This window comes from Gasterosteus aculeatus, chromosome X (genome assembly GCF_964276395.1).
Source record: "Gasterosteus aculeatus chromosome X, fGasAcu3.hap1.1, whole genome shotgun sequence".
NCBI classification, from domain to species: Eukaryota; Metazoa; Chordata; class Actinopteri; order Perciformes; family Gasterosteidae; genus Gasterosteus; species Gasterosteus aculeatus.
Genome location: NC_135698.1, coordinates 15,785,277 through 15,798,536, shown reverse-complemented (window position 1 = coordinate 15,798,536; position 13,260 = coordinate 15,785,277). Strand labels below are relative to the sequence as shown.

Below are 13,260 nucleotides of genomic sequence, written 5' to 3'. Positions count from 1 at the left end.
AAATAGGCTTGTGAAAATGATTTGGAGATCAAAAAAAAGATGCTATTTTCTTTTTTTAACTGAACCACATTGAGTTATTTTGAATTATAAAAGTAAGCTCACGAAGGAGCGACTCAAGCAACAGCTATTGCCCGATTTAAAGCTGGTTAAACATTTTACTCCACCCACAGGCATCTCCAACTAAAGTCAGATCCCATTCCCTGTTCCTCAGAGCTTTTTAAGATCATCAGGGGAAGAACGCAAGAAATCCATTCAGATATGTAGAATGAGATTCCCTCCCACGTGGTTCTTTGTCTCGACACCATGAACCTTTTAGTGCAGATAAATCAGGCCGAGGCTTTTGGAGCTAAATTTGGCATTTAACTTTGTGCCTTTATGGAGCCGTTTATTTCCTCTTGCTGTTGTTCTAAACTCACTACGTTGTGCAATCAACATTCTCTTCACCGATATGTTGAAGGAGAAATTTCAGGAGGGAGAAGGAGAAAGTATTTTCTGCAGAATGTACAAGTATAAAAGGTGGAGGTTATTTAAAAATCGACCCTCTGCATGTGACTCATAATTGACATTATTGAAGCTTTGAACACTAGTGAGCAAAGCAAACAGAAGCATAAAGTGAGTGATAAAAAGCCGAGAAACGTGCACCGGGGGATCGATGCCCCGTATCAACCTGAGGGAGGTTCCATGTGAACAAACAGCAGGCCGCTCTCACAGGTGATTAGAACTCATTAAGGAAGTCGGACCCAATAATCTTATTAAGATTTCAGGAAGCGAAAAACAACTGGAAAATCTGGTTCCCCAAGCGCATGTGTTGACACGGTAAATAGGCAGACCCATAAAGTCGGGGGGTCGATCCCCGAGGGGGTTCAAAAGGAGGCGGCTTGGATCCCAGCAGGCAGTCCGCAGGTCTGATCCCGTTTGGTCTCTGAGGAGGATTCGTCCAGGTGAGCCACCACATGATCTGTTGTTTATTTAAATTACATTATTTTAAGTTTCATTCACGCTGTCACTCACACTTACTATACAAAGTTTTTTTTAAAACTTGTTAAATCATGTTTTTATTGTAGTTTTAGCTTTTTCTGTTTTTAATTTTCACCTTTAAGCCGCTTTGAAGCCTGAGGAGATCAAACCTGAATTATAAAATAATGTTATTATTATTAATATATCAGAGTTTAAATCAAATGCAGGCATGTCTGTTGAATATAAAGTTTAGTAAAAAGTTTTGTAAAAATTATTTTTATTGCAGGTTGAAAATTACTAATTACTGTTGAAATGTTTCGTTTTTGTGAAGTTTTGCGTTTAAAAATACAAGGTTTATTTTATAAATGAAGAAGCACTATTATTTACATGAAATGTATTACATGTAATTCCTAAACCAGTGGCATCAAGCTTCTGCTGTATAACCTTATAAATCCACATTGTTTAGAAAGCTGTCTGTGAACATGATAATTAAATCACAACCCGTTCAATGCTGCAGAAAGAAGAACCGAACCAGAGGATCCACCTGAAAGCAAAACCTTGCCTTCTCCACCGGCCTCATGATGCCATCAATTAGTGTGACTCAGCTCTTCCTGCTGTCGGCCCTCCTCCACATCACCACATCCCTTCCTGTCAGGTAGCCTCACCTGTCCACCGCTTGAAAACCTCCACCAAACTAATTATGTATATACATTACAACACGCGAGCTGCTATAGTTTCATACAAATCATACAAATGGAAAACTAAATACTGAACGTTTTATCATGTTTAGTTTCTCTTTCTCAGTACAGAGGAATCCTTTTTTAAATGATCTTCTGTTCTTTGCATGTGTTTTAAAGTGTATCTTGTGTCTTCCTGTCACGTGACTTCAGGGAAGAAGAAGAGGTGGAGGCTTTCCTGACTCAGGTCGGACAGCTAAACGCGTGGTCTCCGTCCAGAATGAACTCCGCCAATGCTCTGCTTGAGGCCGGACTCAGGTGAGGTCACACCAACAGAAGAAAGAATGTGGGCGGGCTTACAACTGTTAAAAGTATAAATGCTACAGTCAAAATCTAAATGTTAACAATGTAAAAAAGGTTACTAGTTGTGGGTTAGGGTTTAACTTTATTGAAACATACGGAAAAACAAGACCTATTTTCTCCTCTTTGTTTCATTGTACTCTGAATTGTGCTCATGCAGCCTTTCATTTTAACCTCATTGTCAGATATAGATGTATAGGTGTCGTTTAAAGAAGAAGCGTGACTGTGTTTCAGGCGGCTGCTGTCGGCCGGTCTGGACCGCCGGAGGCAGCTGGGAGACATTGAGTTCTCCAACAGGTACGCAGAGTTCCTGCGATCCAAAGCCAAACACAACTCCATCTGCGCCTTCCTGCGCCGCATGCAGAGCGTCAGGAGGAGGTGAGGCTCCTCAGGCCGATAACCGCAGAAGGCCAATGGCTTCTGTAGAAGATTCTGTTGTACCGATGACATTAATGCACTGGAAATGTTCAGCGCACTCTCAGGACTACAGTAGAGTGTTCGAAGATTGACATTTTAAAAAGGATCCGTCGGTTTTTACAAAACTGAAGAAGAAACCGATCTCCAAATGAAACTTTCATTTTCTGAGCACAAATCAACTCATTAACAAGAAAGTCTTTCCTCTTAGACTGAAAACATGTTGGAAGTATAGTGAAAATATCTTTCCTCCCCAGCACTGTTTAAAGCTAGCGTGGGTAGTTAGCATGAGTGCGCCAGATTTAGAAAGAATTATCCCACCAAAACTTGTGTTTAGCATTAGCTAATTAGCGAATTATAATCCTGAACGCAAACAACTAACACAGCCAACGTTAATGCTTTAAATAACGTGGCTGGTGAGAAATGAATGAGTGTTCTTTTGTCGGAGCGTTTGATTCACTGTTCAATGTCAGGATGTGACGAGTACTAAATGTTCTTCTGTGAAGACGACCCGTCGTGTCTTTAACCACGTCACTGTGTTTTCGCCCTCAGCGGCGCAGGGGGAGACTCGGAGAAGGTGAACCTGCTGCTGAAACAGTACATGTGTCCTTCCGTCTACGACAGCTGGCCGACCGACCTGTAGAAGAAGAAATAGCACAGAAGCCGACGTGAGAAGGACGGACAGGTGCTGATGTACTGAATAAAGCTCTTTACATGCAGCTGCAATTTAAAATGGAAACATGGATATCTTTGTTATTAAAATACATTTTATGAAGATCAGTGTTTGCTGACTGTAATGCTTTGAATTAGTGAGGTTTGTCACACGGTTTGTCCTGAGGGCGGAGCTAGAAGAAAGGTCATGGGGTCATCACAAGCAGGGAGGCAGGCCCACAGATATACGCATGATAGCAATCATTTACTCTGAATCCCATTCATGCACAGAAACAATTCCCACCAAAAAAATCTAGATATCGCAAAACATTTTCATGCTCCGGGTTTAGCGATCAAAGCAAGAAACCAACTAACATAAATTATGACATTGATGAAGCGTGTGACTTAAATGTGAAATGCGTGTAGAGAAGAAAAAAATATCAAAACCAAATTCACACCAAAAGGCCACGGACGCTCATTCAGTCAGTCAGTAACGTCCGTTTAGCTTCATTCTATTTTATATATTTTATTTTAGTTTATTCTGATGAAAAAAGAAAATGTCCCCTCGTGGTTCATCACCTGAGACTGACGCACCTGGCGTTGCTCGTCTATTGATTGGAGCCTGAATGTAACCACACAATCACAATGGCAATACATAAAAGTACATAAGAGTAGTAGTAGTTGTGTTATATTTGTGTTAACGGGTAAAAATCCATAGAAATCTAAACCTCCACATAACATACTTGACATATGGTTTGCTTTCTGTGTTTATGTGTTTGTTGTCAACCATAAATGGAGATGCATGAACTCTGGATGATGCTGGAGAAGAGGTCAAAGAGGACATGCTAATATAATGAAATAAATTGGTAAAAACTTAAAGGCTGTCATTGGGTCTTTAAATGTCTGTGTGTGTGGACATGTAGCCTCTGTGTCACACTGATCAAATAAAAATTATTGGTCACAAATAATGTTTTATGACTTCCCAGCACAAACACACCTGTGGTATGTTTTTACGACGGGGAAAAGTCCACCGAAGCCATAAAGCCGAGCAGAAAGGTCGGGAACAGAGACTAACGGAGATCAGTTGGGACCTGGGCAGACGGAGACATGGAGGCGATTCATCCAGGCTTCACCGCCAGCACGTCTTTCTGCTTGCTTCTTCTGATTCTGCTTTCAACGTCCGACGCACAAAGTGAGTTCAGAAATCAGCTGCTTTGCCTGAAGCTTTGTTCTATCACCTCACAAAGAGCGATGACAGTGTGCTAACAAGTCACTGGTGGTACAGACGGATCAGTTATAACCTCTGATATGAGACTTTGGCTCAAGCGGGAAGTAGTTGAGGTTTGACATGGAACCAGCGCAGTGGAAAGTTTGTGTGTGGAGGCCAGAGGGCTGAAGGGTGGAGACCAAGTGATTATCTATCAAATGATCGTCGGATAATTTGGTGCTTTTATCAAACAGCGGCTTGTTGCTGAGGGCAAAACATTAGGCGCTTATTTACGGTCCAGGGGAAAGGACTTTGGACGACAAGTTCTCAAATCGTCCATTCTGAGCTATTATAAAAGAAACTTTAAAACACATTTAAAAAATGGGAAAGGGTTTTATTATCTCCCATTATCCCTCAATCGTGTCCAGATCCAAGTGTTAATAGAATAATTGACCCACTTGGTCGATCAAATATGCTCCAATCCGGACAAAAGCTGTCCGGAGGACGATAACAAAAGAATAATTCCATAAACTTTAGATTTCTGTGGGAAAAAGCTCTCTCCATGATTCATGTTTATGTCCTTCCTGTTTCCATGAGACTTACCTCTACTGTAACTAAGCGAGGCTCATCCACTCACGTCAATACTACCTTTGAACTTTCATATCATCATGAAGTATGTTTGAGAATATTCTTGTGCACATAGGGTTATATGCACAGAATTCTGAGCCGCCGATCTGATGTAGTGGGCACACGCAGATGAAACTGCTTCTTCATTTTACTATTTCCACTCTTCTTCTTTCCTGACAGTCTGCTCTGCAAAGTCACCAGTGGAGTTTGCAGAAAACAACACGGTGGGAGCAGTCGTCTTGGAGATCACCGTCCAACCAGGCGTGACCCTTGAGTTCCAAGCTCCTGTAAGCCCCGACAACCCATTCGTCTTGGAAAGAAACAGTCTGTTAGCTGGGAAGGTGTTGGACTATGAGGTATGACAGTCGCAAAATGTCGAGCAGATCCAAACAACACATCTCTGGTTAGTCACTAGTCTGTAGAAATACCTGACTGTTGACCATAAAAACTTGTTCTTTTGTTTATAGAAGAACAAAAATCATGTAATCAATATCATCTGCACTAAGACGGACACCAGCGAGAAGGTAACACTTTTCTTATTCCAAACAATTAAAAACTGTTGAAATGAGTTGAAATTTTTTGATAAGGTTCCTTAGGAGGTTCTTTGGGTTCTCGCGGTGGTTGTAAAGGTGGTACACGTGTTCGAAGAGATTCACTGGGTTATCAAGGAGGTTCTCAAGAAGATGAAGATGTTCTCCGTGGTTTTGAGGAGATATTAAAGGTTCTTGATAATTAGGTACATTTTGGGGGGGGGGTTGTTCAGGTTCTTGACCAAAAAATGATTGATTGAAGAGGTTCCACCGATACAGAGAAAAAGTGCCGTAGCCCAAGAGGTTTGCTCGGGAATTAAGGAATTTTTACTGCTCCTGCAGATGCTTAAGGGGGTTTTACAGGTTGTTGAAGAGGTCCTAGATGCTTGAGGGTGTTTTACTGGTTCTTGAGGAGGTCCTATGCTTGAGGAGCCATCGGGTTCTTATAAAACGTCTTGAGAGGCTTAGGAGTTTGAACACGTTATTGAATCAGGAACATTTATTGCAAAAGTATGTTGGGAAAAGAAGGAATTTGACATGGAATTTGACACAGTGCAGGGAATATAACTGAAAATTACAATTAAATATACAATAAAATATAGAAGAATATAAAATTGAAATAAATGAAATTGAAAAAGTGCACAGGCACACAGATAACCATACTCTACACAAGTGTATTGTGAGTGTATGTGAAAGTGACATGTCTATGTGGACTGTGAAGGGAGTGCCCGGTGGAAAAGGGGATGTCAGAGTCGGTCAGTGGGGGACCCGGGCTCTGTTGATGAGCCCGCCTGCCGACGGGGTGATGGGGGAAGGTGGGACTGCATTCTTCCTGAAATCCATCTACTGTCTTCAGAGCTTTGAGCACCAGGTTGTTTTGACTACACCAGGTCATGAGGTCATTTATGAGGTTGAACAGGCGGTTGAAGAGCTACACGTGCCTGAAGATTTGGGTTTTTTTTTTTAGAGGAGATTATTAATGCTGGAAAAGCATTGGAACACCCTTGAGCATCCTTGTGAACACAAGGATACTCAAGGGTGTTATACAGGAGCATGACTAATCGAGGTTTGTGAGGAGGTTCTCAGGGTTTTTCAGAAGATTTTGGTGACGCTTTTGGATTCAGGATCTACATGCAGCTCAGGATGGCTCTGATGGATATCAGAATTTTGTGTCTTATTTTCATATTCTTAATGTTCAGTCACACATCATTTACTGTGCAAGTTCTATGCAATTGAAGTAGTAAACAAGGATATAAAATGAAAACAAGCATTTAAACAAGGCTTGTGTCTTCTTGTTCCCAGTTCCCTCTCACCATCGTCGTACTTGTGGTCAATTTGAATGATAACTATCCGCTCTTTGACCAAGACACGTACCTGGTTAACGTCCCTGAGGTAAGACTCTGAAATACACCTTCAGACGTATGTTGTTCACTAATATCTAGTAGATATATGAAATATAATCAATCAATTTGTGCATGTATGTACCTGTTGTACATCCAAGTTGCTCTGGGCTACACTATGTGGCCAGAACTATGTGGACATTTCATGATCTACTTCCAATGACAGAAACAATCATATTTTAGGCTTTAGCCTTCTTCCATTTTATTATATTCAGGGGGGGGGGGGGGGGGGGGGGACTTAACAAGTCTGCACTGTCTTGACTTCAAACCAGAGGAGTGGAGGCTCTCATAGAAGGTTCATCATGTTCAACACGTACTTCTGGCCGTGTAGAGTTTAAACAGGGGCTTTATTCGGTTTACATGGATCTTTTGAGGAAAGTGTCAGAGAGGTTTCAGTGGAAGCTGCTTTAATCCCTACAATGGTTTCTGTCCCAGATGTCTCCTGTAGACACAAGTGTGGGCCGCTACGCTGCCACGGACTTGGATGGTGAACAAATCCTCTACTCGCTGACGCCTCTATCTGTGAGACCGTCTGCTTGTTTTTCTCTTCAACATTGAGATAAAGCCTCTGGTTGTTTGCCTTCTGTCTAATCTTCAATACTGAGATACTACTAAAAGCTTTGCCTAGCATTAAACTGCTAGCTCAAGGGTCAGACCTTAAGACATTTTATTGTCCCGATGGATTTCTGCAGAAGGGCTTTAAGCTGAGGTCACAGACCAACCCGGATCTCCTCGTCGAGATGCCCCTTGACTACGAGAAAGTCAAAACGGTTGAGCTGATATTAACTGCTGTGGTGAGTACTGCTCATTGCCGGTCTTAGAGTCTGGTTTACCTTTTTCAGAGTCAAAGAAATATCTGTGAAAGTGTATTTAACAGGATTGTGAGTTCAGTTCTTCACTAATCCGCCGACTGTCCTGCCGCGTTGTACAAAAGACAAAAACAATTTAATTCACGCTTCTCCTTTTAAATTTTTTGAAAGGATGGGCCGCCGGGCAGTGATCCCTTCAGTGCCACCACCACCATCCTGGTCTCCATCTTAGACGTGGACAACAGGCCGCCGTGGTTCCAGCCCTGCAACAAACACGAGGTCGGGGGGGCAGTTGTCTGCCAGAATGACGGCTACACCGGCAGGGTCGTCTTGAACGAACAAGAGGTCCAACACTTCATCTGGAAACCTTGTTTCATCCTAAACCCCTTTACTTACACACCTCCGGACAAACAACTGCATTATGAATGAAGGACGATCCACGAATCGTTTTCCAAACGGCAGGAATGCAACAGTCTGTGTTCTAATGAGAGGTTTTACAGCCAAGCCTCGAGGCCTTTTGGCGGACTTCTGTCTCCGACTTGGCCACATGCCGCAACGATGATGACAATTAGTGTATTTTTCCTTCGCAGCCCGGAGCCTTGCCTCTGGATCCTGGGCCGCTGTACGCCATCGACGGAGACTCAGGGATCGGAGAGGCGGTAACGTACTCGTTCTTAAACGGTGAGGGTTCAATTGAGGTTCGTCGCTCGCCCGCTGACTTGCAGGTGATCGGCAGGTAGAAGCAGCTCCCCTTGTCTCTGTTTCAGGAGACGCCGGCGGCCTGTTCCAGATCCACCCCGTCTCTGGGAACATCACCATGCTAAAGCCGGCTAACCAGCTGGTGCCGATCGGCCTGACGGTTCTGGTAAAGACGAAAGTTCCATCATGCGATCCGCGGGCCACAGGGAGATCTGTTTGGTCTGTGCTGTCGTTGCTTAGCGCTGTAACCAAATGATTCCTTCTAGGTTTATAATATCTGAAACCAAAACCAAAACATATTTATATTTTAATATAAATCGACCGTAACACAAAAATATTTTTTTAACTAATTGATTAATCGTTGGTCCATAAAATGTCTGAGGTAGGCTACTTTTTAAAAGCCCAAACTGATGTGAAACTAACAAACAAAATATTTTCAGTTTTGTAGTTTTATAGTTTTATATTTTGGAGGCTTACACGACTCAACAATAATTTTTTGACACATTTTCTCTCTCTTGAATGGATTCATTTGATTTGATTGACATATTTAAAAAACACAAGGATATTTTACACTCTTCTTAAAATATAAATACATATTTTTAACAATATTCAGAGTATAATGTAAAAAAGATTAAAGGGTAAATCCATAATAAAATGGTAAATCTGTCACTCATTGAGAGATAACCGATCAGAAATGTGTCTCCCAGGCTGCTCAGAGTACCAACAGATTCCAGTTTGCCATCACCTCCGTCACAATCAGCGTGCAGCTGAAGAGTCTATACCCCCCGAAGTTTCAGAGGTCACAGTACGAAGGCGTCGTCACCGGAGTGGGCGTCATGGCAACGGAGCTCAACGCCCCGGACAAGCCGCTGCGGATCCTCGCTACAGACGAGGACTACGGCCCTGAGGTATGAAACCGTGATCTCGGAATCCTGTTACAAAGACTCAAAATTTCTAGTGGAAGTGGTCTAGTCTAGAAACACAGACCATATATCTGAAAGGCTGTTAAAAAATATAGTTATTCATTTGGAGTTCAGACAAACCCTCATAACTCGGTCTGCTAAATACTCACCGTGGCGAGTGTTGAGAGTCCTCTGTCTGCTCAATGTGGTGCACTGACCTTTTGATTCATGTTAAAACAGGGTATAAATCCCCACATTTCCTACTTTGTTGACGGGAGCAGTGATTTTGCCATCGTCGACGGCTATTTGTTCCTGACAAAGGATCTCCCGGGGGGCTTATTGACTCTGCAGGTGAGTCTACGAATCTACAGCTAAACCTCCAAGTCACAGAATGACAAGAGCAGATTTTCAATTTAACCTTCATTCTTCCAGTTGAGCGCCTTGGACACGACCAACAAAGAAGAAGCTTTGGTTCAGCTGCTCCTGGAGGTGACTTCAGGTAGAATGAACCCTACACGGATTGGCTGTGCTTCATTGCATCTGCTGCGGGACCATCAAATACATGCAGGGGAGCCACAGTCAACAGCTCGTAGCTTGCAAAATGCCAAAAATGTCCAATTGGCTGCTGTTAGACCCCCCCACCCAAAAGCAGATTTGACAAATTCCAGGTGCAGAATTGATTTGGCTCATTTCCTCGAAAAACTACTTTTATGGGAATGTTGTGCCTGGGTAGCCTGGTTATGTCCGTCTCATCCGATGCGTGGGAAGGTGTTTGTGTTTTTTTTTTATTGTCTCCTCTGTGGCGTGGTCCTGTGGTTGGTCTGCTCTCATGTCACAAAGAACTGCAGCAGAGTTCATTTAGATCCGAATTAGGCCTTTTCAGGCTGTCTGAGAAACATGGCGTTCAACTGAGGCGCTCCAAGTCGAGTGATAAAGCAAACTTATGTGACATATAAAAAGACGTGATTTTTTTAACTGTCTGCTACACTTCCTGTGAAGCAACGATTCATTTAATGCTATTTAAAAAGCTACATCTTGTCTTCTCCATGATACTTCACCGTTGGATCCACTGATTGATTGTAGCAAAGTGTACTGAAACTTCCAGCAGTCCCGTTTGTGCGAATCCCTCTGCATCCGGTGTGAAGAACCATTGACCTTTTGGGAGAGAACAGGAGGTGAAAACACTGAGCTTCAAAGTGTGTTCTCCTCATAGGTCTAACCACCACCAGTTTGCCTCTGAGCACCACAGACACGACGTCCTCCACCGACAGCATGGCCACAGAAGAAGTGTCCACCTCCGACCCAACGGCCTCCACCCCCGTCAGCCTCTCAACAGCCTCCACCCCCGTCAGCCTCTCAACGGCCTCCACCACTAATCCAAGTATGACCAGTGAAGGCAGAACACAGGCGGTCACGCTTCCCTCTCAGCCACCTCCGCCAAGTTCAATATGTTTCCGTCACGCTAAGATGACAGCGATCATCGGGGGTTAGAACATGTGATACGCTGTTAAAAAAACAATAGGAGCTCCGGCGTAGCACCGAAGGGATTTAAGAGAGGGATGAAAGTTCCTGTCGCGGAAGAGTTCACGATATGTTCCATGGCAGACTGTGTTGTTGACATGAAAAGCAACCAACCACAGAGCTTTGTCCTCAGCAATCGAGACTCGCACAAGGCCGACTCGTCGTCCAGCTCAATGTGGACCCAGCTCAACTTTATCAGACTTGTGAGAAGTCAAAAGAGCAAAAAAACAAAATGCTTGGAGACTTTTTTTGTAGGTGCTTTGTTTGGCTAATGTCTAAATTGGAAGTTGAGCTGTTGGACCACTATGAGCACAAAAGAAAACCAGCCTTCCACAGAATGTTGAGAGGGGAATCTAAATTTGTGGCAAACGTAAAAATAAGAGCCAAAGCAACAGAATAATCAACTTGAAGCAGAGAAGTGATGACGATCGGTTTATCTTGTTCAGTTAAGTTTCTGAAATGCTGTTATATTGAACTTACATGGGAGGACTGATTTAATTGTGTAGTATTTATATAAAATGAATGCATAATGCAACGTTTTAAAAAGCCTGACGTCATGCATTCATCCAACCCATATGCTTTATTTAGCCGGCCATCTATTTAAAAAGCCACACGTTAAATTTAAGATTTACTGGTTAGAGATTCAGCCATTTTTTGTTCAATTTTTCGGCAGCTGGCCCCCCCCCAGGCGCCTTCGGGGTGGTGGACATGGCAGCGCTCGGGGCCACGCTAGGCGTCCTGCTGCTGATCTGCCTGGCGGTCATCGTGGCGCTCGTGGTCCGCATCCGGAAGGCAGACGCGGACGGGAAGAAGGTTTTCGAAGCCAGCGTCTTCCAAAGCTCGGTAAGCTGGTTGTGAAAAATGTTCCCTGATTGAAGTGGGATTATTGGGGAAAACGTTCTGTAAGAGACACGCTTGCAGTTTAACGCCTCTATCTTGTAGGAATCTGCAAACACTTATAACCTCGTCATGTTGACCATATGGTGTATGCTGACCACTGCAGCTCCTCCAGGTCACCAGCAGGTCTTGAACCATTGATCCTGATTTCACCCGCATGTGCTTTCCGTCCACAGCTGGGTCGAGGCGGGCAGAAGGGGGGCATCCAGTTCACCAACGAGGCCTTCCAACACGATGAAGATGGAGACAGCCTGGGCTCCGGTAGCCCGGCGCCAGGATACCTCGGCGGCAGTATTGCGTCGGGCGACCTTCCAGTGAAGTCTCCGCTGCCGCTGCGTTCTCTCCCACGTGGGGATGATGGTGATGACGATGGCAGCCAGGCGGGCTCGGACAGCACCGACAGCGAGGGGAAGGATGTAAAACCTATCCTGACCAAGGAGAGGCGCGTGGACGACGGCTACAAGTCCGTCTGGTTCAAGGAGAACGCCAAGGACGAGGTGGTCATCATCCAGGACAGCGAGGAGGAAGAGGAGGAGGACGACGACGACGACGAGAAGAAGCCGTCGTCCAGCGGCAGAGAGGAAGACGAAAGCCCGCGGGTTAGAACCCAGAGGGTCGGCTTTAACGACACCGATCTGGACAGCGGGCTCGGGGTGAAGATGGAGGATCCTGAAGATGACTCAGAGGGTGACGAAGACATGAACAATCATCTGTGAAAACGCCCACAATAAAACGTAATGATTTATCAGCAATTGGCTGACAGCCTGATCAGTTAATGACAGAGGCGCAGTGAACCAGCACTGAAAGCACCCTATAGGATTTTTAAAAGGGTAATTAAATTAATACCTTGAGTAAGTGCTTTTAAATACATTCCACAGCATTATTTATGTAAATACTTGTCATAATTACTGTGGAGATACCTTTAAGATAAATTAAAGATATTACGTTCAGGTTTTATATCAGTCTGAGGAAATACGGGAATTCAGACCAACGTTTCTGTGGACATTGCTTGTAGTGCAGTTACAGTAGAAGATGATCTTATGAATTCTATTGATTTTTAAAAATGACATGAACTTGTCATAAGGCGTTAAAGCACATTCATTAATATTCTAATTTAATGAATGAAAAGTTGTCTGTACGTTTAGCTTCTCCCTTTAGTGGATATTTTGCACAAGAGTTTCCAGACCTAGTAATTATAGTTGATAATTCACCGCTTATAGTGATTGGTTTCAGCACTGAAAAGACGCACGCGATCATGTCGTCTGAAACGCACACACACTATAAAACCCTCCCTGCTGATAACGAAGACGGTAAAACATAATGATCGGAGCAAACTCTGAACTTCCATCAAGCAGAAATCTGACACATCAGTCAGCAGATGAACTGAACAAATTTAAATTAATGAAAATAAAATGTGACTGATTGTTGGCTCAAACCATTAAAACCGTAACCTGAGAAATATGCTTTATAATTATTGTCCTTCAACTTGCTTTGTTGTCTTAGGCCATTGAAAAATTAGGAGACTTTGGTAAATATGAATCAACTGATTATATTAACTATGTAGTTCATAAAGTTGTATTCAATCATAAAGAAAGAACCACAGAAGAAG

The 13,260-nt window shown here is 43.4% G+C and overlaps 2 protein-coding genes across 4 annotated transcripts; both read left to right on the top strand.

The window, feature by feature from the left end:
- The first annotated feature begins 17 nt into the window (after positions 1-17).
- On the top strand, positions 18-3,185 carry LOC144383623 (uncharacterized). 2 transcript variants are annotated; one of them, XM_078081898.1, is made up of 5 exons: positions 18-941; positions 1,475-1,612; positions 1,848-1,952; positions 2,229-2,291; positions 2,961-3,185. In XM_078081898.1, the coding sequence occupies exons 2-5, from the start codon at positions 1,536-1,538 to the stop codon at positions 3,049-3,051; spliced, it is 336 nt and encodes a 111-aa protein (XP_077938024.1). In that variant the 5' UTR covers positions 18-941; positions 1,475-1,535; the 3' UTR covers positions 3,052-3,185. The 2 variants fall into 2 exon arrangements, with proteins under 2 accessions (XP_077938024.1, XP_077938023.1); XM_078081897.1 differs by having other exon boundaries at positions 254-941; positions 2,229-2,372.
- Positions 3,186-4,138: 953 nt separating this feature from the next.
- On the top strand, positions 4,139-13,103 carry cdhr5b (cadherin-related family member 5b). 2 transcript variants are annotated; one of them, XM_040162918.2, is made up of 15 exons: positions 4,139-4,251; positions 5,074-5,249; positions 5,361-5,417; positions 6,726-6,815; positions 7,259-7,345; positions 7,516-7,617; positions 7,804-7,977; positions 8,223-8,313; positions 8,400-8,497; positions 9,039-9,239; positions 9,474-9,584; positions 9,666-9,732; positions 10,447-10,614; positions 11,428-11,597; positions 11,828-13,103. In XM_040162918.2, exons 1-15 carry the CDS (start codon positions 4,167-4,169, stop codon positions 12,365-12,367), a joined length of 2,217 nt encoding a protein of 738 aa, XP_040018852.2. In that variant the 5' UTR covers positions 4,139-4,166; the 3' UTR covers positions 12,368-13,103. The 2 variants fall into 2 exon arrangements, with proteins under 2 accessions (XP_040018852.2, XP_040018853.2); XM_040162919.2 differs by lacking the exon at positions 10,447-10,614.
- Positions 13,104-13,260: the final 157 nt, after the last annotated feature.